The sequence below is a fragment of the Lutra lutra genome, chromosome 18 (genome assembly GCF_902655055.1).
Source record: "Lutra lutra chromosome 18, mLutLut1.2, whole genome shotgun sequence".
Classification (NCBI taxonomy): Eukaryota; Metazoa; Chordata; class Mammalia; order Carnivora; family Mustelidae; genus Lutra; species Lutra lutra.
The window spans coordinates 38,984,543-39,011,046 of NC_062295.1; the positions used below are offsets into that span (position 1 = coordinate 38,984,543).

The window sequence follows — 26,504 nt, forward strand, 5'->3', positions numbered from 1 at the left end:
CATCCTTGTACTTGGCCCCAGGACCCACGGGCACACCCCAGCCCCTGCTGCTGGGCTGGAAACACAGGGTCCAGGTCACCTTCCTTTTCCAGGTTGGGTCCCGAGTTGCTCTGCTGTGGCACTATGGCTCCCGTGCCGGGCCCCAGGCCTCTCTCCTCCTCCCCCAACCCTCTGAGCTCTGCTGTGTGGCCCCCAGCACGGCCAGGCACAGAGTTGTCTTTGGGAGGGAGAAGTCCACTCCATCTCTCTGGGCCAGAGGTCCCCATGAAGGTACTGTAACAAGTTCTTAGCAACCCTGTAGTTCAGCCCAGCTTGGATCCTAGGTCTCCCCGATCCCATGCCCTGAGCGTGCGCTGAGCCCACCCTTTCAGCCTCACCTCAGAGGGTCCGCAGTGTCTCTGAAGGCTGGGCAGGAAGCAAGGCCCAGGGAGGGAAGGCAGCTTCAGGGTCAGGCTGCTGGTGCATGGGGGGGCAGGTGTGGCCTCGATGGAGAGCCCAGAGCCCAGGGTCATGAAAGAGTCCAGATGCCCGGGCCCCGCCCTCCTGCGCTGCCTCCAGACAGGGGGCTCAGCTGAGTGGTTGGTGCCTTCATCACCACGTGTCCCAGGCCTTTCTGTCCCCAAGCTGCTTGCTTGTTCTCAGGGTCAGGTAATGAAGGGCAACACCATCCGTGGGGTGTTTGACTGGAGTTGTAAAGAAGTTCTGATACTTCGCCCCGGGGACTGCAGCAGACCGGCAGAGCAAGGGGCCCTGCCTCGCCTGCTCCGTGGGCCCCAGTTCCTCCGATGGCCCCGCTGCCTGGACTCTGGGCCTCGGCTCTGTCTGCACCGGGAGGCTGCTGTCCCATCCATCCTCCCTCCTCCGCCCTCTCCCCTCTGCTCTGGGGACAGCCGCTGGGTGCGAGGCTGGAGCTGCTGCCCTGGGCAAGGCCTCCTGCTTGGGGACTGGAAGCGGGTGGGGGCATCTGTGGTAACCACATAGAAGAGGCCTCGGTGGGCATCTGTTCAGAGAAGAGCTGTGTCTGTAGGGCCTGTCCCTCTGCTGGACACCCCCACTGGGGTGTGTCTGAGGCATTGCAAAATCCACGTGTTTAAAACTGAACTCCCATGGCAGCAAGGAGACACCGCCACCCCTTGATAGAATGGCCACGGGCCAGAACACAGTTAGCACCAGACGCCGACGGGACGTGGAGCCGCAGGGCCCGTAGCGTGGGGGAGGATGTGTTGTGTGTCCACGTAGGGGAAATCTCTATACCTTCCACTCAGTTTTGCTGTGACCCTAGAACTCTTCTAATAGCCTTTCATACAAACACTCCTGATCTTTACCTGTTTTAAGCGTGCATTGATTTCTAGTAAATATGCAGGGCTTGCGACCGTCAAAACAATGAGCCTTTCCATCACCCCGAGGGGTCCCTGCTGCCCACTTAAGGCCATCGTCCACTCTGGCTGTGGGGCCAGAGTCTGCATCCTGCTTCTGGTGACATAACCGCCACCTGCTACACACCGAAACGTGTTCGAGGTCCGGCCGTGAACTCATGCGTGCTACCGAGTAATGCTCTCATGGTGCGGACCTCGCTTTGTCTGGGCCATCATCCGCTGATGGATGTGTGGGAGTGTCCTCTTCTTGGCTCATTGGAATGTCACTGCCGAGGATGTGGGACCACGAGACTTGCACGGGGTAAGAGTGGAATTGGGGACTCTGTTTCTTGGGGTGTAGTGGGGACAGGCTTGTGTTTAACCTTTAAAGCAGCTGCCACGCTGCATTCTGGAGCAGCAGCAGCGTCTCTAGCCCGCCGCCTGTGCCCCACATGCCGCTGATTCTCTGGCCCTGGGCATGGCCGTGCTAATGGGCCTGCTGACGGTGTGCCGTCTACCCCGCTTGTGTCTCCCCGACGGCGAGCCGTGGCGAGTGCGTTCCCACATCTCCTGAGTCATTCTCACATCTACTCCACTTAAACGCTTGGAGTGTTTTCTTGTGATCGTTTTCTTCATGCTGCTTTTTGATAAGCAAAAGTTTTAAATTTTGATGAAGTCAAATCTACTCGTGTTTTCTTCTGTGCTTAGCTCTTTGTCTAAGAAATCTTGGCTTGCTCCAGCGTTGCCATCTCCCGGTTTCTTCTAGACACTTTTAGACCTATGCTCTGTATCAAACTAACTTTGATATGTGATGTGAAGGAGGGTGCAGCATTCATTTATTCCTACTTAGAGGTCTGGTTGTTCCCAAAGTACCACCTCTCTCCAACACAGCTTGCTGCTGGATGCACGAAATCGGTCAGGAGAAAGCATAGACGTGCACAGCCGTGGCTCTGAGCTCTAGTGGCTAGATGCTGGGATGCCACGCATGGCTCCTGGGGAAGGAGCTGGGGGGCCATTCACACTGCCAGTGGTGCTCGCTGCCTCTGAGGCCTTGCTGCAGAACCAACACTGAATGCTACTATTGCTTTTTGCCTTTTTTATAAAAGTGAGAAAACCCTCTTTGGATTTCTTTCATCTAGCAGAATCGGGAAATATTCGCATGGGCCTTTTGCTGAAGTGGAGCGGCGGCACGCGGACTGCGCGCTGGTCTCTGTGGTCGGATGACTGTAGCCCAGCCTTACCGTTGGCGTTCCTGTGTCCGTTTCTGCATTGGCTTGCTGGCCTCGTCCCTGCTTTTCATGAATGGTCCAAGCTGCCTCCTGCCTCAGGTCCTTTGTACTGGCTGCCTCCTGCCCACCTTGTGCTTGACTTGTTCCCTGGCTCCCTGGAGGTCTGCTGTGACCAGCTGCCAACACTGCAGCCCCTTCCCAGCCCTGCCCTCTGGTTCTCTATAGCGCTTAACTGCTCTGGAGACCACCTCGCTCTGCTTGTGTGTATTTCTGTCTGTGTCCCCTTTGGGAACATAATTCCCTCAGACCTGAGGTTTCAAGGTTTGTCCACGCTGTGTGCCTTAAGCCTAGAATGATGCCAGACATCCTGTTCACTCTTGTCACATACTTGTTGGGTGAGTAAAGAAGTCACAGCCCTTCTAAAGTTCCTGTCCTGGGGGCTGGTCACAGTGAGGGCTTAGTCCTGCTGCTGCTGTTGGGGGCAGGGAGATGGTTCTCAGACAGGCCACCATGGCAGTCACCTATGCCCCCAGGCACCTGCGGCCACAGTGGAGGTCACCTACACCCCCAGAGGTCTCATCTGGCAGCAGTGGGGGTCAAAAATCACATCGGGGCTGACAGCAAGGTGTTGGCAGGGCTGCATCGACCGGAGGCTCTGGGGGTCCTCTTCTATCTCTTATTTCTAGCTGCTGAAGGCGGCTGCTTTCTGTGGCTCTCAGTCCACCCCCTATCTCCATGCCAGTGGTGCGTCTTCTTCAGACCCGCTCTGCTCCTGCCTCTTCCCCTTGTAGAAGCCACATGAGGACCCTGGTCCCCTGGACCATCTCCATCTGCATCTGCGTCGTTCACTCCCGCCTGCCCGGTCCTTCTGCCTTGGTTCTGGGATTCAGACACAGAAACCTCCCCACAGCCTCTGTCTCAGTAACTCATGTTGATGGGAGAGCCCTGGGCCCTGCCGTGCCTGCAGAGTTGAGCTGGGCTGGACTCTCGTTCTGGCAGTTCCTCTGCTGGCTGGGTGTGCTCCGCCAGGCCCCTTCGCCTCTCTGAGCCTCACCTGACACTTGGCAGCTCTGTTTGCCCATGGGCAGCTATGCGCCACGGACCAGGTCAGGGGCCCCGGGAGTAGCAGCCTGGCTCTGTGGCAGAGCCCCTGGAATGCGGACCACCAGTGGGCCCCCAGGCGCCAGGGCTGCCGTCTGTCCCTGCAGCTTGCCACCTCAGAGCCCTGCTTCCCTCTCGGGCCTGTGTGTCTGGCACACTCCTCACTCCTCTGGATCCCCAGAGGGCTGACTCGCCCCCTGCCCACCCTCTGTCTCCCCCCGCCGTCCCTCCTCCAGACCCTGTGGTCTGTGGGTGGCTACAGCCACCAAGCGGGTTGTCTGTCCTCTGCCTTCATCGGCCTGGCCGCATACATTGGCAGGTTTTAATAGACTGCCACATCTCAAAAGCAGGGAGAGAAAGATTTAAAATCTTGTCTCACCCAAAGCAGACAGATTGACTCGAAAATGACTCCGTCAATAAAAGATGAGCTCTGAGAGGCTCTTCCCTCTCCGAGAGGAAGCACACCTTCCCAGGACTCGGCTTCTGGGAGCCCACTGCTGGAAATGAGGAATGTGCACGCCGTGCGGAACGCCGTGGGAACGGAGCAGGAGCGACCCTGCCACCGCTGCTGGCCTCCGCTGCCTTCAGCTGTGGGCCATCCTGCCCGCTGGCCCCAGGCCGCCGCTGCTCTGTGAGCCCAGCAGGCCACCTGCCGGGGCGTGTGTGAAAGGAGTTGCCGGAAACTTGCCTTAAGCAGTGGTGTTCTCCATTTGTGATGGGATGGAGCTGTTATGCGCTTCTCCACTCTGCATGGCTTCTGGCTCTGGCGCGGGTATATGAGCATGTGTACGTGCCTGTGTGTGTGTGTGTGTGTGTGTGTGTGTGTGAGCGTGTATGTGCATGTGTGAGTGGGGGGGGCCTGTGTGTGTGTGTCCGTGTGTGAGCACACATGTGTGCGTGTGCAGGCCTGCGTATGTGAGCGCACATATGTGGGGATGCGTGAGCGTGTGTGCGGGCCTGTGTGTGTGGGTGTATGACCGTGTGCATGTGAGCACGTGTGCATGCATGGGTGCATGAGCACACATGTGTGGATGTGTGAGAGTGTGTAAGCGCACGTGTGTGTGTGTGGAGCTGCGAGTGTGAGCGCGCGCGTGTGTGTGGGACTGCGTGTGTGAGCACACCTGTGTGTGTGCAGGCCTCTGTGTGAGCACCCATGTGTGTCTGTGAGTGCATGCCTCGGGCAGTGTGCTTCCAGCTGTCTGGTCCCCGGTCCCCCACCCCTGGAAATATGACTTAGCTTCACGGAGCCAGTGTGCTTGTAAGCCAGCGGGTTCCACAGGGTACGTATTTCCCAGCCCTCCTGGAACCTGGGACCCTGCGCTCATGGGGTATGTGCTTTAGTTGGAGGAAATGCCCCCAAACAAGTGAAACAAAGTCAGAGGAGTGTGAGCTTGTACATGAACACTGGGACGTGGGGATCCCAGGGTGGGGGGCCCCTGCTGGTAGCATGGCCGGGAAGGCTCCAACAAGCAACTGAGGCCAGACTCTGTACCCGAGGGGGCGCCTCATGTCCAGGGATGGTTCCTCACGGCAGCACTGGCGCTGCCTGGTGGCCTTTGGGGGACCCATCCTGCCCCAAAGTCCTGGTGTGAATCTCCGACTTCTCTGCTTCCTGGCCGGGTGACAGTGAACAAGGCACTGACCTTCTTTGGGCCTGACCCCACATCTGTCAGCTGCCCAGACAAGAGGCTGGCCATGGCCTTCCACCAAGGCTCAGCTGGTCCTCCACTCCCGAAAGAGGCAGCAGGGTGGGGAGCCTGGTGCCCAGTGAGGCGAGGGAGGGGGGACAGCATTCTCTGGGGCTTCGACTATTCTCCATTCTCCGTGCCGGGGGAGGGAGCCTTCCCGGGAATATGATATCACATGAGCTCCCGCCTGTCACCCCGGGACTCTCCCACCCCATAATCTGGTGGGCTGTAATTGCTGGTGTCTTTTCAGATCATTTTTGTGCAAGGTGACAAGCTGCTTGTGGAGTGAGCCATTAATCACACAGAGATGCCCCTGTTTGAAAGCTGGCACCAAGCTCACCCAGGGCGGGCGTCTGCCAGGCAGCCGGCGGTGGGCATACACGCCGCTCATCTGCATATAATTCCAGGCCAATGTCTTCTCTCTTGTGTAAAACGTGCAATTTCCGGCCCAGCAGGGGAACATGGGCTCATAATGGAGAGACCATGTCCCAGGGGCCCTCTGGCTGCAGGCTGTTTAAGCGAACCCTTCCCTAGGAATGCAAAAGTCTGTGTCTAGTGGGTGGTAGGGACCCATCCACCGGTCCCTGAGGCCCACAGCGGGGGGCAGCAGCATCCACCGTGCCCTTCTGTGGAAGGCTTCCCTGAGTGCTGTGCAGGGAAGCGGGGAGCCCTCAGACCTCCCGGCTGGCACAGGCATGGGCACACAGGTCGCTCCAGGTTGCCTAGGTGCCCCTTGTGCCTGCCAGCCTCCCAGGGCCCTCTCCTGGGTTTGCATTTGGGATGGGACGGCAGCCTGCAGAAAGAGCCCATCAGGGATGCACTTGCTGCGTCAGGGCAGTGGTCCTGCGGTTTTTCTGCGCATGTCCCAGAGGCATGGGACCCCTGCCCAGGGCAGGCATGTCTCTCCCCACTCCGCACCGTTGGCCAGGACCAGGACCCAGACCCACAGTCACAGCCCCTGCAGGGTCGGCTCCCATAGTTGTTGATAAAATTGCATAAATATTTGATGCTTAATTATTAAATATTTAAAAATGTAAAACTAAAATAGTTAGAAGTTACGAGAAGTGAATAATTTAGCCCCAGAAGTGTGGCCCAGCTTTGGGCACAAGCAGAACTAGCACCACCCTCCCACCGTACCTTCTTTCTCGTGCACCTGCCGGAGAGGCCCAGGGACGTTTCCCACAGGGACACCTCAGGCCCAGCCTGGCTCTTCGGCCTTCGGCATGGTCCCGTGTGGTGGGAGTGTGGACAGGGCGCCCACCGCACTACCCTCAGGGGCTAGCCTCTCAAGGTGCAGGGGTGCAGGCGCTCTTTCATTGGATGTCAGGCCCTGCATGGCCCTGACACTTAGCCGTCCTCAGGACGCACCTCTTTACAGAGGCTGGTCCCCTCCCTGGTCTTTTTTGAGCTGCAGGGGCCAACTCAGAACGCATTTGCTTTCATCCATGTGCCCTTCAGATATATGGGGACACGGTTTGTGCCCCAACTTCTCCAGGCCCGGCCAGCACGTTCACATCAAAGAGCTGCTCCTGTGGTCTCGCGGTGTGCTGCCGTGGCTTGGTTCCCATGGGCACAACCGCTGTCCCCCTCTCCTCCCCTCCCCATGTGTGTGTCCTCCGGACACCAGGCAGGCATTTCCTTCAACTCCATCACCAGCTTCCAGAACCCAAGGAACAAACACCCAACCCAGGACCTTGACCTGCAGACCCGCGGCTCCCCCAGGGCCTGTGCACAACGGAGGATGGGACTGCCCTTGCCTCATGCCCATTGCCAAGACTGGGCACCATTGTGCCTCCTGGGCCTTGGGGCCAAGGGTAGCCAGAGCACCAGCTGGCCTTCTGGAATGTCTGGCCCACCTGCCGGTGTCCTGGGGGGCCTGTTGGGGTGGTTGCGTGCTGTCTTTCCTGACCCTCTTGCCCTGCAGGCCTTGCCTGGGCACCTGACCATTTAGTTCAGCCAGAGACAGCCAACAGGGAACACTCTTCCAGAAGCCATCCGGCCCTGGTCAGCTGTGGCCAGCACTGCTGGGTGCATAGTGGGCCTACCCCTTGTCAGGGCCTTAGCCTCCTCACTGGGGAGCCGGGCAATCAGTCAGCCTCCCCACAGACACGCCCAGGCGACAGGCCATGGATTGGAGCTCAGTGAGCATAGAGGACACCGGTGCATGCACCCAGGACACAGGCCGTGCATCAGAGCTCAGTGAACATGGGGGCAGTGGGTGACAGGCACCCTGCTGTCACTGTCCACTGCTAAGCACCCGTGTGGCGTGGACCCCAAGGGCACACTAGCCATCCTCTCTGCCTGTTGACCCCTCCAGGCTGTGGAGTGCAGTGCCAGGGATGCCCAGAGCTGAGGGGCACAGTGTCCAAGGGCCAGGGCACACACGCCAGCCTCAAGGCCTGGGACAGAGCGGGAAGCTGGTTGTCCAGCCTCTTGGAAAAGTGGGGGACACTCCACCCACCCTTGGTCCCTGGGCCTCACCCTGCTGCCTCCTTCCTAGCTGGCCAGTCTCGAAGCCCTCCGTTGCTGCCTTTCCCATGCTGCCCTTGGAGCGGCCCGGACGGGCACCAGGTTTAGAAACAGCTGCCTGGAGCAGCCTGGGCTCAGAGGGCCACTGTTGCTAATGGTGAAATATTAGTGCTGTTTGTTGTTGTTTAAGCCTGAAAATCGTAGCATTGGCTAAGTGTTTTTTATTCACTTCTCAGAAAGAAAAATGACTCTGTCCTGAGTCCCCAAAGGAAAATTTCAAAAGCTGCTTCCAGCTCCTAAACAAAGCACCACTGCAGGAGCCGGACCGGCCTGCCTCTGATGGCTTGGCCAGCAGCAGCCTGGCCCCTGGCCCCCAGCCTCCGGCCCGCTTCCCTGCCCTGTGTGCTTGCCCTGAGCCCGGCCCTTCACCCCTCCTCTCTCCTGCCCTCCCCAGGGCCTCTGTCCCCACCCAGGCAGGCAGCCGGCTGGTGGGCATCCCTGCTGGGGCTGGTCTGCTGGACATGGGGACACACAGCCCTGGGCCCCCTTCCAGGGATCCTGAGCATGGGGCGGGTGTACAGGCCGCTTCAGACCCCGCTGGGTCTGCTGGCGCAGTTTGACTTCTTCCTGCTGAGCCTGTGCTCTTGCCTACCTCCCTGCACCGGTGTTGACAGGTGGTGTGGGTGCCAGTCCACACTTTACTGGTTGGCTTCTCAGGAAGCAAGCTGCTGCCCCCCCCAGTGGGGGGGGGGGGGCTCCAGCTCTTCCCTTGGGCATGAGCCTGACTGCAAGGGGGCAGGTGTCGGCATTTCCCACAGCTGCCCTGAGAGGCGAGGCATCACCTGGGGGACAGGAAGGACACATGTGCCCCCATATGGACCCTGAGCCCCGGCTCCAGTCGGCCTCCCTACCACCCAAGGCAGTGAGGCCCCACTCTTGCAGGTCTGCCAAGCCTCGTTCCTCTCCTCTGTCTGCTTTTTGTCTTCAAAGATCTTGCTCACCCCACTCGTCTGCCACCACCTCCCCTCCCTCCCGCAGCAGTTGCAGTGCGGAGCAAGGACAAACATGCGTGTTCAAGGATGGGCACGTATGTTCCATCTGCCCTGTCTACAGGGAAGCCCCATGTGTACGTTACTTTTGTTTACACTGATTTTCTAGGCGTTATGATTTAGGATTTATGCAGAAATAGCATTTTCTGTACTCCCGGCTCCTTGAGGTGCTGTAGGGAGGCAGTGGGACAAAAGGACCTAGTCCTTGGCTATTCTGAGCTCAGAGTCTGCTGGAGAAATAATGATAACAAAGGAGCTTTTAAAAATGCTCTGTTGTGCTAAAGCAGGCACTATCATGTACCCTGAGAACATACAGCAGGAGATGAGATCTATTCCAGATACACAGTTTTGAAGGTCAGCTAGAAACAACCTCCAGGTACGTGCAAAGGTCCTGAGATGAGGAGGAGAGTGGTGTTTCATTCAGAGCATGAAATAAAGGCAGCCAGGAGCAACTGGAGGGGTGGCCTGGGCTGCTTGGCAAAGGCCTGATGGCCACAGAGGGGATTTTTGGTTTTGTTTTGTGTTAAGATTTTATTTGTTATTTGACAGAGAGAGCACATGCACCAGAGCAAGCATACTCAAGTGGGCGAGAACAAAGGGAGAGGGAGAATCTCAAGTAGACTCCATGCTGAGCATGGAGCCCGACACAGGGATTCAGTCTCATGACCCTGAGATTGTGACCTGAGCCAAAGTCAAGAGTCAGATGCTTAACTGACTGAGCCGTCCGGGCACACCAGCAGAGGGTTTTAACCCAGACCACATCTTCCCTTCAGAGCTCAGAATTTTGTCAGAGGGCCTGACTTGGCTGCCAGGGCCACTCTAGGCTGACTGTGCGGGGAGGCCCGGGGCCCCAGCTACCTCACCTCCCGGTCCCAGCTGTGCTCCCCTGCCAGCTGCCTCCACCATGAAGGGGCTGACCTCCCACAGGGTGGCTGGGATGGTGGCCAGCGGACAGCACCTGCTTTGCTGTCAGAATCCTCTGGCCTGAGATGTGGGTCGGGGAAGCCCACTGATGGGGAGCTGTGGCCCTGAGAGGTCCCAGGATGGAGCTCAGGCTGAGGCACTCAGGGCCGGAGATGTGTCTGTCCAAGTTGGCAGTTCTACTTGGCCCTACTTTGCAGGGCCAAGCAGCTCTGAGTGGGCATCAGGCTGAGACCCGGGCACCTCGCTGGAGCACTCGGGCCACTGGTGCAGAGGGACGTGGACCTCCAGCTGCCCTCCTAGGAACCGTTGGCGTATTTGAAAGTGTTTCTGTGTGGTCCTATCTGCTTGTGCTTCTCAGCACTCCAAGGAGTAAGGGGAGCTTGGAAGAAGGGGCTGCACGTCGGCAGCCTGTGCGAGCAGGGCGCCTGGTTTCCATCCTGAACCCAGGTCAGTGGTCTTTTGGGGCACAGACCTCAGTTGTTGCCGCCCTGCCCACCCAGCTCCTTGTACTTTCCCCAGAAAACTGGGAAGAAGGGGATTAAACCACAGTAGCGCATGTACATTTAGCAAAGTAGAGACACAGTGGGCTCTGTGGGCCAGCACGGCCGTGTGCTGGGGCCCTGAAGAGGCTTTCTGCAGGGAAGGTCCAGCCGTCCACCCGTTGGCCTCTCACTTGCGCTCCTCACCCCTCCAGGATAAAAACATTTCTCTGAATTTCAGACTGTGATCTGGGTCTCCAGAGTTATGTGCCCATAACCGCTGCTCTTTTATCCTGACATCTCTGCTCTCGGGGTGAAGTGCTCTCTCCTGCTAGCCTTTATATAATGGAGAGATGGAAAGCAGTTTATTTTAGTTCTGTGTCCTTCCCACGGGCTTTCCCAGCTGCCTTCCAGGACTCCAGGAGGAGCCAGGTGTTAGACAGAGATGAGCAGGGGGTGGAGGGCAGAGCCATCCAAGGGCCCCATGGACATGGCTGGGGACAGGTGGCATGGCCCCTTGACCTTGGCACCCAGCCCCAGCTCCAGATCCCACTGCCCATGCCCACCTTCCACACCCGGGCTCCTGGCGACAATGTTCTCTCTTTGGCACCCACTTGGCCATCGGCCTTCCTTGTCCCTCACCAAGGACTCTAGGAGAGCAAAGGGCTGCTGAGGAGAGGAGGGGCAGGAGTGGCCTAGAGAGGAAAGACAGTGGTCAGGGTTGGGGGGGCATAGTCTCCCGGCCAGCACAGCTGGAGACTAGTGTTGAGAGGTTGGGGGGGGCAGGAAAGGGCTGAGGGCAAGTCTGGGCCGGGTGCAACCTCCCCCCGATTCTGGGGCTAGTCTCGGGCCTGAGTGCAGGCGCCCCAGGCACGAGGTCTCCATCCTGTCTGGTGATCCCCGGGATGTGCACCCAGCAGGAGAGCTTTGGGGTGGGTGGTCCAGGCTCTCAGCAGACTCGATGAGGCCACTTGTCTGCTCTGCCAGCCCTGCCCACGTGTGGTTGCCACCAGCAGGCCCGGCGCTGGGGATGGCTGTGGCAGGGTACCTGCATGTGGGTGCAGAATGTGGTCCCCACAGGTCCTGGGGTCTCGGGCTCTTGGTCACTGGGACGTGGAGGAGCATCTCATGAGTGCCACATGCACAGGCCACCAAACCCGCCCAGAGGAAGGCTCCGCTCGCTCCCGAGGAGAGCCTGCATCAGAGCAATGGCATTTCCAAGGCAAAAGGCACATCTTTTATTTATTTAATCCAAACCATCATGTGAATTATTCATTCACGTTTATATAAGCAATTGAACGGCAGAGTAAGGGGGAGGTCAGAGCACCGTCTTTGCTCTGCCCTGAATCACAGCCAGAACTCACGGTGTCCCTCCTGAACACGCTGCGTTAAGGTGACTTCACCGGAGAGCTGCTGCCTCTCGCCCGACCCGCACCAGGCAGGCTGGGGTCAGAGCCCTCTTTAGACCTCTGACGGCCCGTGGGACCTTGCGGCGGCTCCCCCGCCCCAACCCAAGCACCCCTGCTCTTGCCCGTCAGAGGGTGACGGGGGACTTACTTCATGCTATTGAGCAGGCTATGTGGGGTAGGGTGTGCGTGCTGCCTGGCGTGTGGTCCTGGCGCCTGGGTGCCCCTCCCAGGGGCACCTGGCAGGTGGCCAGCCTCATCCGCTCCTGATCCAAGCCTTGTCTACTCGTGGGAGTCCATGAACTCTGGAAAGGGCAGCATTTTGGTGCCTGTGGACGAAGGGGCTCCTACCTTCTCCAAGTTCAGGCTCTGTTATTACCAAGATTTAATTTTCCCCGTGGACATCAGCGATACATTAAAGGCCGTGCAGCCTCTGACAGGGGTGAAATATTGCCTCAGAACCTCGGTCAGTGGATTTTCCCTGGTGGAATGGGCTTTCCTCCCGCTGGCGGACCCATCCTCGGTGGGCTGGCCGAGAGACACAGGGAGAAGCGTGGGGTCAGAGCCACCAATTACCCCCTTGGATTTCATAGTCTGATTACTTGATTAATCCAGGGCTCCGTGCCCAAGTCCCAGTGGAGAGGCTCTCTGCTCCAGAAGGAGTGTCCACCAGGGCCATCGGCACCGTGTGTTGGATGGGGGGCAGGTGAGGGCAGGGCATGGAGATGGATATGTGTGGTGGAGAGGCCAGAAGGAGCTGTGCTCTGGTATCAGGAGGCCACATTCAGAGCAAGAATGTGGCCGGCCCCAGGCTGCTTGCAGAGGCACGGGCAGTGCAGACGAGACAGAGGATCTGTGCTCACAGGCCTGGCACCACCCGGAGCATGTGAGGGGCAGGGGGCTGTTGAGAGCTTGGCCTGGGGCAAAGGGCCCTCCCTGTGGCCTTGAGGCAGCCGCAGAGCCTATGGGAGCCTGTGTGTGGCTGTTGGGCTCCCTTCATCGGTGGTATGGCCTGAAGCACGCCGCACTTCACTGTGGCCCCTTAGGGTCCCGTGAGGTCCAGCTTGGTCCTCGTGACACCTCTGGAGACGACTGTGTGCCTGACTCGTACCCAGGAGCTGCAGGGGGAGGGCCTTGAGGCTGCAGGTCAGGAAGGGCAGAGCGGGTATAGGGTCTCCAGTGGGTTTCCCTCCCCGGAATGCAGGCTTCCTGTCCCCTATCCCCGTCACCTCCTCCAGGAAATGACCCTACCCACATCTGCTCATGTTAAGCTGTCCAACTGGACCACCTGCTCTCAGCCCCGCCAGGAAGCTGGTGGTTGACGGTTCTGGGTCTGGGCGTCGGTCTGAGAACAAGGGGCTGCTGTCCCAATCACGATGGGCAGGGCTCTGAGCTGGGCTGACCGGCTCCGAGGCTGGGGGGTTTCCCACCACACCCTTGGCCAGGGGACTCCTGTCTGGCCCAGGGGCATCCCCGTCGTCAGCTCCAGACAGGACCACTGGGAAGGTCCTGGTTTCAGAGGCTACACTGGTGTTCGAGGAGAGCCAGCCTCACTAATGAATGGGGGGGTGGTGGTAATCGAGCTTTCATTACTGGGAAGGCACCATGGGGGACGGAGCCATGGTAATTGCTGTGTAGCCTCCCAACGGCTTTGCACTTGGCACGGCATCTTCTCCTGCAGAGGCCTAGACTGTGGTGGGAGTGACGGGTGGGCCCGGGGGCCTCTGCCCTGAATGGCGCTGCTCGAGCCACATGGGGGCCGAGGGGGCCGAGGGGCCTGACTTCACCTGGTGGCCTTGTCTCCGGGTGCCAGGGGAACCCCAGGGAGCATGGTCATGAGTCTCTAAGGCATCTCTTCTCAAAGACCCCCGTCCACCTGGTGCTTTTCTGCCCTGGCCCATGCAGGTGGGTGTTGGCCCCTCGACAAGAACGCGGCTGCAGCTATGTGTGGGGAACCAGGGCTGCAGGCCAGGCCTGCGTCCCCAGTCAGAGAGCACTCCTCCCTGAGGGCTGTGGCCAGGGGCTGGTCCCTGCACCCCCCACGTCCCAACCCGGGCCAGCTTCCGTGTGCCCTGGTTGTCCTTCAGGAAGGGACCAGGCCAGGGGTGGAATTGGGGCTCAGAGCCGGGAGGGGGTCTGGCGTTCAGAGCCCTGCTCTCCGTGGAGGCACGAGCGCACACTGCTTACGGCCCACGCTCTTCACTCCCGGACAGCACACACTCCGGGGCTCGCCAACACAGGTGGCCTATCCAGCTTCCTGGACCCTCTGCCCGGAGTTCTGACCCTGGCCCCCTACTGCCACCCTGGCTTGCAGGCTCACCTCCTCTCCTCTCTCCCTCAGAGCTGAGGAAGCAGGTGGAGAGCGCCGAGTTGAAGAACCAGCGGCTCAAGGAGGTCTTTCAGACTAAGATCCAGGAGTTCCGGAAAGTCTGCTATGCGCTCACGGGCTACCAGATTGACATCACGACAGAGAACCAGTACCGGCTGACGTCCATGTATGCGGAGCACAAAGCCGACTGTCTCATCTTCAAGGTAGGGCTGCCGGGACCCGCCGTTCGCGCTGCTGGACGACGGCGTGTGTGCGGGATCAGCCTCACTGTGTGTGCGCAGGGGCCCGGGCCAGGGGCGTCTCCTGACTCTCAGCCAACCCCAGCTCTGCCCTGCCCCCCAGGGCCTCTTGCAGGAAGCACCAGGCCCTGATCTGGCTGCCTCTGGCTGTTGGCCGTCCCTGTGTGGCTGGGAGGGAGAGGGCAGTGAGGCCCTGGGCATCCCGCACCAGCCGTGCTCAGGGGACAGCTGGAGTAATGGGGTGAGGGTCCGTGCTGGGCCAGGGAGGCGCCTCAGGACTGGATCATGGCCAAGGCCAGCGTGCTGCACTGCAGGACAAGAGAGGGACCTCCCCTCCGTGGGACTGTGGGACATGCACTCGGGCTTGCTGGTGAGGCCAGGGCTGGGACCCCTGGCTCACAGAGGGCGGGAACTGCGTGACCCGTGTTGGCCCCCAGACTCTCTCTGGAGGTGCTGCCAGGGTGTAGTTCCGGACGGGACACGATAAGTGTCTGTGTGAACTGTCAGAAACGTACTTCACTCCTCTGTGATGTCCCACATCTTGGGAGAACTCGGCATTGCTGATCGTTGTTTCACATCTTGTAGAAATACCACGTTTTCTTTTAAGTGTTAAGTAAATTAACAAAGATGTACAATTCGCTCTGGGCAGCCACCACAGAGTGGAGACAGGCAGAAGTCACTGTCACACCCCCAGGCCCTCTGCCATGCCCCCCACCAGACCCTCTGCCATCCCCCCCAAACAGTCTGCCATACCCCACTCAGACCCTCTGCCATCCCCCCCCACTGGATCCTCTGTCGTCCTTCTCCCAACTCTTCGCCGTTCCTCCCGATAGTCTGCTGTCCCCCTCAGACCCTCTGCCATCCCTCCATACCCTCTGCCATTCCCCCTCCCAACTCTCTGCCGCTCCCCCAGACCCTCTGCCATCCCCCTCTCAAATCTCTGCCATCCTTCAGATGCTCTGCCATCCCCCGAGCCTCTGCCGCCCCCCACCGATGGTCTGCTGTCCCTCCCCACCTTCAGCTCTCCCCCATGCCCGAGGCCTGACTATGCTCAGCAGCCCCGCATAGGCACATGCACCCTGTCCCAGCTCTGGCCAGGGCTTGGTGCAGCAGGGGCCCGCCAGGCTGGCGGTGTGCACAGAGTCTTTCCAGTAGCTTTGCAGAATCCTGGAAGCACGGGCTCCTGCTCTCCATGCCCAGCCTTCAGGGCAGCTCCCAGCCCTCCTGAGCACCAGGGTATGGGGAGGACTGGCCAGAAGCAGGAGCCGTTTCTCTCATTTGTCCATGGAAATCTTGGGGGTGGGTCCATGGAATGGGCCTGGTGATTTCCGTGTCCTTGTCTAGCCTCACTGCCTCTCCACAAAGCAGGGGACCCAGGCACAGGACAGGGTGGTCCCTGTCCCTCCTGTACTCGGCTCTCAGGCATTCCCCTAGATGCCCCGATGGCCCCCATGGAGGACGGCCATAGGCCAGGCAGCTGAGAGACCGCGACTAATGGGTCAGGATCTCCTTCGGCAAGCGCTGGCGCTGTGCAGCCTCCTGGGATGGGATGGAGGGGGGGTGTCCCGGGAAAGAGAGCCTAGGAGCGTGCATGTATGCACATGTGCATGGACATCTGCATGTGATAGGCACATGCACAGGCTCCCCCCTACCCAGACCCCCAGCAGGGCATGGAGGCAGAGTCTTCTCGTGCCTGTCACGGGGCCCTGCTGGTCGGGAGCCAGCCTAGCTCCTTGTGGATGGCTCTGGACAGGTGCCTGCCTCCCTGTGTCTTGGTCCCCTGGAAGCCCAGCTTTGCCAAGGACACTGGTTTTCTTATCATGTGCAGTCTCGTCACCCCATGGTGCCTGGTGCTGTGTGGGCAGGAACGGATGGTGGGGTTTTGCCTTTCTCATCATGGCTCCTTAGGAAGGATGGGAAGCCATGTTGGGTAAAACAGAGGGACAGGGATCTGGGGCCATGGGGCCAGCTAGGGGCCCCAGACACACCCTTCCTGCCCCGAATGTGCGTCTCTCCCTTCAGGGAGAGGCTGTGAGTCCCCAGCGTGGGCCCTGGGCCCTACATTGGACCCCTTTGTGGGTCCAACTGAGGGGATCTCCCCTCCATTCTGCAGGTGAAGCCCACGCTGCCCCGCCCAGCCAGTGCCCCTGTCCTGCACGGGACACGAACCTGCCTCTTGGACTCCCCGATGTGGCCGTGAGGGCCTGCCAGCCTCAGTCCCCCATCCCTCACCCCCAGGGCGACCCCGGCTCCTCCCTCACTCTTCCACTGAAGCCTCCCCCTGCTGCTCACACACACACGGGCACCCGCTGCTCGGGGCACATCCACGTGGGGCCTTTCTCGGAGCTCACGGGCCACCCCACGGGAGGGGTTGGGTGGGCAGGGGGTCCGTCCTCTTGGCTGGCTCAGCCTTCTGTCCACAGACACGCTCCCCAGTGTCCTGAGGGACGGTCCCCTGGCACCAGCTGCCATGCCTCGGGCAGGGCTGGGCAGGGCCCGGAGAGGCGGCTGCTGGCGTGCTGCAGGGCCCCAGGCTGCCTCTGTGGAGGCCCCTCCTCCCCTGTGAAGTGCTGGGCTGTGGGGAGCAGCTAGCCAGCAGCGGGCAGTCTCCGCAGACTCTCCGGAGGTGTGTGCGTGCATTCACATGCTCGGCCAAAGGCCTCCCGGACACTGACGACACCGAGCCTCTGAGCTTCCTCTGGGCCAAGGGCTGGGGGCCCGTGGCTGGAGCTGCCTGGCCTGTCAGGAGTGCTCCAACCCGGCACTCTGAGTGACTGCTGGTGAGTCACCTGTCACCTTTGCCTGCTCACTGTCAAGGGACAGGATACCCCATCCCACCCTGTTCTCTGTCTACTTCCCCGCTCAGGGTCTGGCACGGGCAAGGTGCTCGCTGAGGACAGACAGATGGGGGAGAGAGTGTAAGAAGCTAAGTAGAAGGCAGACCGACCCTCTGCAGATACTCACTGGCTTCCAGAGTCCCAAGAGGGGACGCAAGGGGCCCTGGAGCCCTCCTACCCTTGGCAGGGTCACTGTACCCTGTGGGACTCAGCTTCCCCACCCACAGTGGTGAGCTCAGTCTGGATGCGCCCTGGGGTCAGAAGGGCTTCGCCAGGGCAGGGCTGCCCCTTCGGTGGGGCAGGAGGGCAGTCTTCTCTGTGGGCTGGCAGTCCTGAGTGTGAGAGGCTGTCGGACAGAGATGGGCCCGAGAGACGGGGTGGCCCAGCAGCCCCCATGGGGTGTTGGGACCCTGCCACCTGGGGGCTGATGGCAGACTCCCGCGGCGGTGGTGGTGGAATCAGGCTGGAGGGGGGTTACCTCCTAGCCCCTTTGCTTTATTGTATTTTATTTTCCCAGCAGTGATTTTTCAGGCAGGAAGGGGCCCTAGGCAGAGTTGGGAAATAGCTGAGCACTATCCCAGCTGAGCGGGCTCTGCAGATGTGCGCCGCCATGACTGAGGGCTCAGGCTCACATGCGCACTCTGCGCTAGGACACGTGGCGCCAGCGGTCCGGACATGAGCTGGCTGTGTGCAGGGAAGCTGCTTGGCTTGGGGCCGCCACTTCGAGGACAGCAGGAGCTCTGGCCCAGCAGGGGCCTGGTTGCATGCACACACACACACACACACACCCCTGCCGCAGAGCAAAGCCGGCTCTCCCTTGTGCTCATGCCAGGGCAGGGGCCTGTGAGTTCCCAGGACCAGCCAGAGCCCTGGTTTCTGTGGCCCGTTGTTCTGTGTGGCTGTGGTTCAGGAGCCCTCCCGCCTGCCTCCTGCAAGAAGGCCCTGTTGGAGGGAGGAGACGAGGATGGTGACGATGGCAGCTGAGTCTCATGCCAACGCCCTGTGTGGTCTACCTGTGGACGGGGTTGCTGTGGGACGTGTGGTGTCCTCTCAGCCTAGCCCTGGGGATGGTGTTGGGGCTGGCCGGTAAGGCAGAACCCAGCTTCTGGCCGCGGCAGAGTGGCTCAAAGGCAGCATAGCCACGTCCGGGGCTCACCTGCTGTCCTGGGGTCTCCCATCTGTCCAGGGCATGTGGCAGCGTGTGCCGGTGGGGGCTGGGTGTGAACTGGACACACCCCGTGCGGGCTAGGACCTGAAACTCTAGAGTGACTCCACTCACCACAGTGAGGGCTCTGGGGACTCGGGGGCTGCAGGAACCCGCCAGGTGCCGACCTGCTACCGCACAGTGCTCCCTGGGGGTGTGGGCAGCACCCTTCCCGCACGCTTGCTTGTGTGGGTCCAGGCGCCCCTAGGAGAAGTCTGGCTCATGTGGGGACATCCCTCCCTTCTGGGCTCTGCTTTTGGGGCTTGGAGGCACATTGGTGGCAGCCCGCTCCCCAAGCCTTGCCCCAGAGCTGTCTGAGGATCACCTTGCCCCTCCCATCTGCTGACCAGTGTTTGGGGACGGGGCTTCTTCCTTCGCTTTCACGTGTCTGGGTCAGCTGGCCTTCACAACCCCGCTCAGGCGTGGCCTCCCTGAGAAGCAGGACCTGTCTGGGCTCCTCCAGCACCTGCCTCCCCACCTGGCCCCCGGGAACATCTCTGCAGAGGCCAGGCCCCCCGAGCAGCTGGGCAGGAAGGCAGGCTTTTGAGGGTCCCAGAGCAGTGGAGACCGAGGTCAGGTGGCAGGCAGTGTGTCGGCCTCTAGCTCGCTTTATGCTGTGGGTCTCCTGGGTGGTGCACCTGCTCTGACGGGGTGCACCTCTGCTGGGGGCTCTGGCCTCTCTGGTGTGGGCCCAGAGCTTACAGTGGGGGAGTGTCTCCTAGAGGGAGGTGACCCTTTGGGCTGCAGGGATGGCCCCTGTTGTGTTGTGAACGGCGCCAGACTTGGGGTCAGAGCTATGGAATGTGACTGTCATTATGCCTCCCCTGGGCCATATGGGACATTCACGGGGCTTCGCCTCTGTGAGCCTCCCCTTCCTCTGTGTGCACCTGATGGCCGAGTCGGCCTCAGGGGTCCTCACAATAGGGCCCACAGACCATGTGTGGGAAGGAACCCGGCCCTCTGGACCATGTGGTTCTTGGTGCTCAGCCCTAAGAAGATCTCACAGCATCACACACAGTCCCCACAGGCACGTGCGCACAGGGCTTGGTGCCTCTCCTAGGGCCGAGGCCGAGGTGCAGATGGGCCTCTGCGAGCAGTTTCCTGCCTCTCCCATAGAAGAGCAGCCTGGGGACGCCTGGGTGGCTCAGTTGGTTAAGCAGCTGCCTTCGGCTCAGGTCATGATCCCAGCGTCCTGGGATCGAGTCCCACATCGGGCTCCTTGCTCATCAGGGAGCCTGCTTCTCCCTCTGCCTCTGCCTGCCATTCTGTCTGCCTATGCTCGCTCTCTCTCCCTCTCTCTAAAAAAAAAAAAAAAAAAAAAGAAGAAGAGCAGCCTGAGCACACATCAGAGGTCACGTGTGTCCTGTTCCTACACAGATTGTATAGCTGCTAGAGAAGCCACGGGGGCTCATACCTTGCTCCCACCATGCAGTCATGACAGCGAGCTTTCTCCCTTGGGTGGGCATGTGGGCCACACTGCTTCTTGGTACCCCCTTGGGACGTGCCTGCTGGGCCCTGACAGCCTCCCTGCACCTCCACAGACCTGGGGCCTGCCCCCTCCGTTCCTCTGCCAGCAGATGCCGCTTGTTGGACCCTGGGGAGGAGCAGATCTGGTCCTGCCCAAGGGCATCCATTGTTGAGGGGACATAGGCCCAGGCTGAGCCCCCTGTGTCTGCTCAGCTTGCCCCCAGAAGGGACTGGGTGTATGACTGCCACTGGCCCCACCCCAGCCCTCGTGGCTGTTCTGTCCCCACACCCTGTGCGTGGTGTGGCCCTCGCAGGCCTGGCTGTGGCTGGGACCTGCGCAGGCCATGCTGTCCCCCGACGGAGCTTTCTACTTTGTCCCTGTGCCTGCGGCCTCTTCTGCTTGTAGGGCAGCCTCGTGAATCAGCAGAGCAGCTCTGCCGGCCAGCCTTCCCCTGTGCCCCATCATCCACAGAGCACAGCCTCCCTCCACCGCCCGGGCTCACACCAGCCCCATTGGGCCTGGCTGGCACCGTTGCCGGGGGACCCCTATCCGATGGGCAGAGACAGGCCAGCAGCCTCCTGTGGCACCAAGGGCAGAGCCACCCACTGTAGAGGTGGCCTCCCATGGGAGCAGTTGCTGTGGGTCAGCAGAGGCGGGGAAAGGGGCCAGAGCCAGGCTGGGGAGATGTAGGGCCGCCCTGTCCAGAGGTGGGGAGGTTGGGCCAAGCAAGAGAAGGGATTTGGACAGGCCGTGGTGAGGAGAGAAGCTTGTACTGTGGGGCGATGTCCATGTGGCATCATCTTGCTGGCACAGGCCTAGTAGGCCTTGCAGTTGCCACACCGACAGCTCTTGGCTAGAGGAGGAGGAAGGGGGGCTTCTGGGAGCAGGAACTGCCCCTTGTGCCCCAGGGACAGCTCCCTTTGTTAGGTACTGATCTGGAAGCAGCCCCGACAGTGCAGCCCCACGTCGGGGCCTCGTGTCAGGACAGGAGCCGGTCTGAAGCTGGGTGCACGTCTCTCTGAGGCTGCCTGGGGACATGCCCCACTCCCCGCCGTGAGTTCTGCTCCCGTTGCCGTGGGCCTGATGGTCTGATGGTGTTTCGGCAGCGGGAGGGGGTTCCTGCTGTCCCTATGCAGTGTCTGGCTGACACAGGCCACTTCCCACATTGCTGTCTTCCCATGCAGGAGTCCCAGATCCTACGGCAGAGACGCCCCGACAGTAGGAGAGAGCGGGTAGAAGGGTGAGCTCGCAGGGACCAGTGTCCCAGCACTTTTACCCGCACACGAGAACATCTGCCCGGGGCTGCTCAGGCTTGTTGGACACAGGGCAGGCACAGCCTGGCCTTGGTCTATTGCGGCTCTCCTGTCCCTACCCGTGTGGGACGCCTGCCCTCCCCCACCAACCCCTCAGTCCCTTCCCTGCCAGCCTGCCCCCTGGGCACCCCTTGGCCTAGACCAGGCCATTCTCCGATGTGCTTTTGGATTGCAATAGGCTCTCCCATGAGCGGACGGAAGAGAGTGAGGACCCGAGGCCATGTCCCCAGAAGCAGTGTGTGGGCCTACCTCTTTGTGGGCTGGAGAGCTGGCAGGGCCATGAGAGCACAGTGGCTGACTCCGGGGACGTCTGTGGGCTGCCCCTGCCAGGCAGATGGGTGGCGTTCCTGCCGTGCCTGGTGGCTGCTGACTGATCTGGGTGACCAGGGCGTGCTGTGTCTGGAAGCTTGGTGGGATCAGGCCAGCCCCACATGTAAGTGCCAGCAGTGCCTCTCGGTGGTCCCCTCCTGGCACTTGTCTCCCTGAAGGTGACTTTGTAGAGCAGATGATTTACCGCAGAGCGTGGCTGACTGCTGGGGCACCGCGCAGGTGCACGGGGACGTCCCTGCAGTGTGGCCTGCAGGCCTGATGGTCTAGGGGGCACCGGGCTGGCGTGGGAGTCAGGACTTGGAGGCCTAGTCAGGCCAGGGCCTCTGCACCCTCCCTGCCACCATGGCTGTGTGGTGACTTTCGCAGAACAGTCAGGACTCCAAGGTGCCGGGACATGGCCTGGTCTTACCCCTGCATTTATGCATGAGGGGGCCAGCATCCCAGGTTGGGCCACAACTGTCCAGTTGCTTCAAGTCAGATCCTACAATCAGAGTTGGAGTATGTTTCTGAGCTGAGTAATCGCGAGAGAAAGGGGTTTGCTCTGTTTTCTCAGATTTTTAAAGGAGAGGAGAAAAGGGCCCTAAGGGCACTCAGACTTTGCTGGGTGAACCTGGTCTTCCGTCCGCAGCTCCTGGCAGGGGAGCCTTGCCTGTTGGGGGATGTTAGGGGATATTGGGGGGGTGGGAGCCGCCCTGCCTCATGTCGAGGCTGTGGTGTGGTGTGTGGGCTGCACACACTGTGGGGAGGGGGCTCCTGCTGGTTTGGACAGAGAGCCCTGGACAGTAGAATACGGCTGCTCCTGGGAGGAAGACAGCTTAGTCCCGCCAGCTCTCTTCCCTCGTGGCCCCAGCTTTGCCCTCACTTTGTGTGGATGGAGGCCTGGCTGCGGGAGAATGGTGGGTGAGCCTGGGCATCTATGCGGCCCCACCAGGCAGTGGAGAAGTAACAGGGCTCCTGCGTGGGAGGCCCGGGGGAGGGGGGGAAGCTGTGCTGTTTCTCCTTCGCTCCCTCCCCTGACAGGCAGTAGAGACCACGCACAGGCTCCTGTCGGAAGAAAGCTACTCGTGGAGCATTCCAATCTCCTGCTGTAACAATGAAGTCTAGATAGACACTTTAATTTGAATTTGCCTTTTTTGGGTCCCCTGAATTTCAAATAGAGTTGGTTTGAATACATGCTGACTTCAAAACCTCTCTCCTTTCTTCAGCTGAGCGGGCTCAGGAATCGGGGTGACCCAGAGTGTCCGAGTAGTCGTGTGGAGTGCACTGTGGTCCCCAAGCCCCCTCTGCCCAGACATACTTGTCCCCCGGGCCTCAGGAGGAGAGGCCAGGCTTATGCTAACCTGGATGATGCCCAAGCCAGAGCCCGCGCCTTCTGGTGTCCGCCCTCCTGGGGTGGGGGGACTGGCTTGTTGAGGGGGATTGGACAGCAGCTGGGATCCCAGGACACAGCCCTCAGTTCAGGATGAGGAAAGGCTCCCAACATTGGGAAGAAAATTCATGAACATGAGTAAAGAGCTGGCTGACTTGGTGTACAGTGCTGCCTTTCTGGTTACGAGACACATTCGGGAAAGGCTGGTGACCTCTTGGGATGATAGCTTCTTCCCAAGCAGACGGGCCATGTCCTTCCAGAAGACAGTGGGCCCTCACACTGTGAGCAGCACAGTGCAAAGGAAGACCTGGTTTCAACTCCAGGAGCTTATGCAAAGGCCCTGTGGTAAAGGGGGCCCAGGCATCCTCAAAACTGAAATAAGGCTCTGGGGCTAGATCCCAGGGATTTTGGAGGGGGTCTGAGGGGAGGGAGATGAGGAGCAGGGCCTGGGGCACACAGCACCCTGGCGGCTAGGGCAGCATGTCGGCTCTCCGAGAGCATCAGGAGCTCATTCAAAAGATTTTAAGACAGGGGCTGAGGGCTTAAGCGGACTATTAGGGCGTAAGCACAGAAGCGTGAGGGGGAGGGGTGGTGAGTGGAGTGTGCAGTCCACGTTCACAGCGAGGTGAGCCCCTGCCTCCCCTGGGGCCGCCACCTAGCCCCGTGGTCACAGCCACAGACCCTCTCCCCGACCTCCGTCCTGCGACTCCTGCAGGCCTGGACTCATGCCTCCTTCTTTGCTGGTGGCCATGCTTGCCTGGTGGCCACACAGAGGCCCGGGTCCTGATCGTACAAGCAGCTGTGGGAACCCTATCCAAGTATAGCTGGGCCTGCAGGGTAACTCTCAGCCACGTGGGACCCCGTGTCCGGGGGCAGCGTGGGCTGGTCAGCGGCTCGCTTCTGTGTTCGTGTGTCTTTCCTGGTGAAGTGGGCCCAAAACACGGAGTTTTGTCTCCCACTCTATTCAATGCCAGATTATGAGCATTTTCTGCCTGGTTAAATGTTCGTCCCAATGACGGGCTCAACAGTCCCGTGAGGAACTGTTTGTGGTCCTGCCTTCATTGATTGGGGTATTCCTTTGTGCTCAGACGGTTAGCCAGGTCCTCCGGTCCATCTGCTGGTCTGCTCACTGCAGTGAGATGGCGTTGGCGGGGGAGGGGGGGTAACACCTCCAGATGAGGCCCCCAGGAGATGCATTCTCCATTCAACCCCACAGAGGCCTGTCCCTGTGCCCCCCGGGGACATCCTTGTGCTTCGGGTCCCTAGACAGCATCGCTGGAGAACCCAAGCACATCGCAGCTCCTGTTCTTGGGGGAGAGCCAGGCTGGGAGTCAGTCTGGGTCTCTCATGCTCTGTGCCCTGGACTGTCAGCAGCCCCCTGAACACCACCACCTTCGTCCGCCACAGTGGGCACCAGGGCCCACAAGGGGCTGAGCCCCTGGACACCCAGAGGGCCTGTGAGGCTGGTGATCTGGCCTTGCCCTGTGGACCTGGTCTCCTGGCCTTGGGCTGCTTGCAGGATTTTTTCTGTGCTCACTTCACTGTGGTCCCAGTGGCTCCTCGGGTTTGTGGTGTCATAGTTCACCAGATTCAAACGATCCAGGCTGTCATTCTTCATGTGCTGCTCCTGTGCCTCTCCTGGAGCTCTGGCCCGACTCCCAGAAGGTCACTTGGTGTCACTTGGCTGCGTGCTTGTGTTTCCGTGTCTCAGTTTGGATGGTGTCTGTCGCTCCATCTTCCGGTTCACTGACCTGTTCTCTGGGAGCTGCTCATCTGCTGTGCGCTTTATACGGTAAGCTTTTTGTCTCAGATGTTGTGTTTGTCATATCCAACAGACCCGTTCGGTTCTTTTCTCGTAGGTCACCGTCACCCCCGTTTCGGTTACCTGTTAGCCTGTAACAAATCCCTTAGAGCAACAAGCGCCTGTCACGTCCCAGTGTCTGAGGGCCAGGGCCCCACGAGTGTTGGGTCAGGGGTGCCCATGGGCTTCCGCCCAGGCAGGAGGCTGAGGGGGCACACATATCCTGCTGTCACACCGTGCAGCTCCTGGCAGGAAGCTTCACGGCTCACCACATGGCACTCTCGGGGGCCGCTCGATGCCTGTGGAGTAGGACACGGTGACTTATGTAACTTCGGACAAGGCCATCGCGCTGCCTTCTCTGTGAGGGGACCGCATAGGAGGTGACTTTCCAGGGCGGGAGGGCCAGGAGGGATCATCAGGGGCCGCTCGCCTGATGCTCACTGTGTCCATGTCTTATGAACCGAGAGCGTATTCGTCACTGCCGCGTTCAGGGCCTGCTGTGGGGATTGCCTCGTCTCTGGGCCTGTAACTATTGGCGGACATGTCTCTCAGTTACCGGTCACAGTCGCCTTTTCTGCGTGCTTCCTAACTTCCTGCACTTCCTGAACATGACATGGTTGAGGGTCTTCCTCTGAGCAGTGGGGGCCTTTTTCTGGCTGGCAAGTTGGTCAGCTGGCTCTTTTGGAGGCCGGTGTTCAAGCGTACTCAGAGCTCACTAGTTTGCTTTTATTCTCGGGCTGCTTAGATACTGCTGCTGAGACCTTCGCCCTCTGGGGTCTCTGGTAAAGGCCTGGATGCCCACCAGAAGGTCCTCTCTGGCCAGCGAGGCCCTGTGCACCCTGGGGGCCTTCCCAGGTCACCGAGTGCTCCTGCTCTACTCCGTCCTGCACGGGCTCTGGCCTGCAGGGCCTGGCTCCTCAGGGCTGCTGAGCTAGCCACCCACCCAGTGAGGGGCCCCTCACGTGCCTCCTTTCTCTGGGACTGCTACAGCCGCTCGCCCAGCGTCTGCGCACAGTTGTGTGTATTTCGTCCATTTTCTCCGGTCGTTTACCACATGAAGGCAGCTCTGGTTCCAATGCCCTGGTGGACGTCCCCAGTTCATGTTTTAAGAAGACCAATCAGCCCACAGCAGGGTGGGCTCTGGGGGGTCCGGTCACCCCTGAGATTACACACAGACACGGTCTGTCTCCGCATGGATTCCGCATCTCCTTGCCTCCCCGGAAGTGCCGTGGGCCTGGGTGTGCAGAAGGTCACTCGAGGCAGGACAGTGTGCCGACAGACCGTCCCCGTGCATGCTCTTCCTGGCCGCACAGATGCCTTGGCCCCACCCTCCAGGAGCTGTAGCAGCTCGCCCCACAGACCTCCCAGGGTGACAGATGGGCCAGGGGAGTAGTGGCCTCTGCTTTCCTCAGGGGGGTCTGATCGTTGCTCTTTTCACTTCTCACTGGGGAAAATTGTAAATGTATGAAAGTAAAGATCAGCATCGAGAGTCCCCATGAGCCCCCGAAGCCCTCCACCACCTGCTCCCCATTATTCCGCAGCAGCACTTGGGCTCTGTACCATCACCTAGGACAGTCCGAGTATTTGGTGGGGGCACCGTGATAGCAGGCAGGTGCGGGGAGGGGAGGAGTGGGGCAGGAGGGCCTCGTGGCACAGCGACGGGGCGGCATGAGGGATTGGGCCAGTGCACGGGGTCCCGTGGAGCGCGCGGGGTGGACAGCAGCGGACCAAGCTGGCCCTGCGCCCGGAGAGGGCACCGCAGTGCTGGCGTATGGAAGCCTGAGCAGCAGGCCGGGGTGAAGTCCTCGCTGTGCCCACTGTGCCTGTCCCACAGCCCCCCACGTGCACACACGAGAGCACAGCCCACAGCACATGTTGGGGCTTGAGTGGCTGCTGCCTGGCGGGTTTGTACCA

The 26,504-nt window shown here is 60.4% G+C and overlaps 1 protein-coding gene across 4 annotated transcripts in view; it reads left to right on the forward strand.

Annotated features, from left to right (window-relative positions):
- MAD1L1 (mitotic arrest deficient 1 like 1) overlaps positions 1 to 26,504 on the forward strand; it is a 316,809-nt gene that overhangs the window by 257,005 nt on the left and 33,300 nt on the right. For all 4 annotated transcript variants that reach the window (XM_047713391.1, XM_047713392.1, XM_047713393.1 and 1 more), the window contains one exon: positions 14,042 to 14,232. In XM_047713391.1, the coding sequence (XP_047569347.1) occupies positions 14,042 to 14,232 (191 nt within the window). The remainder of the gene's footprint in view (positions 1 to 14,041; positions 14,233 to 26,504) is intronic.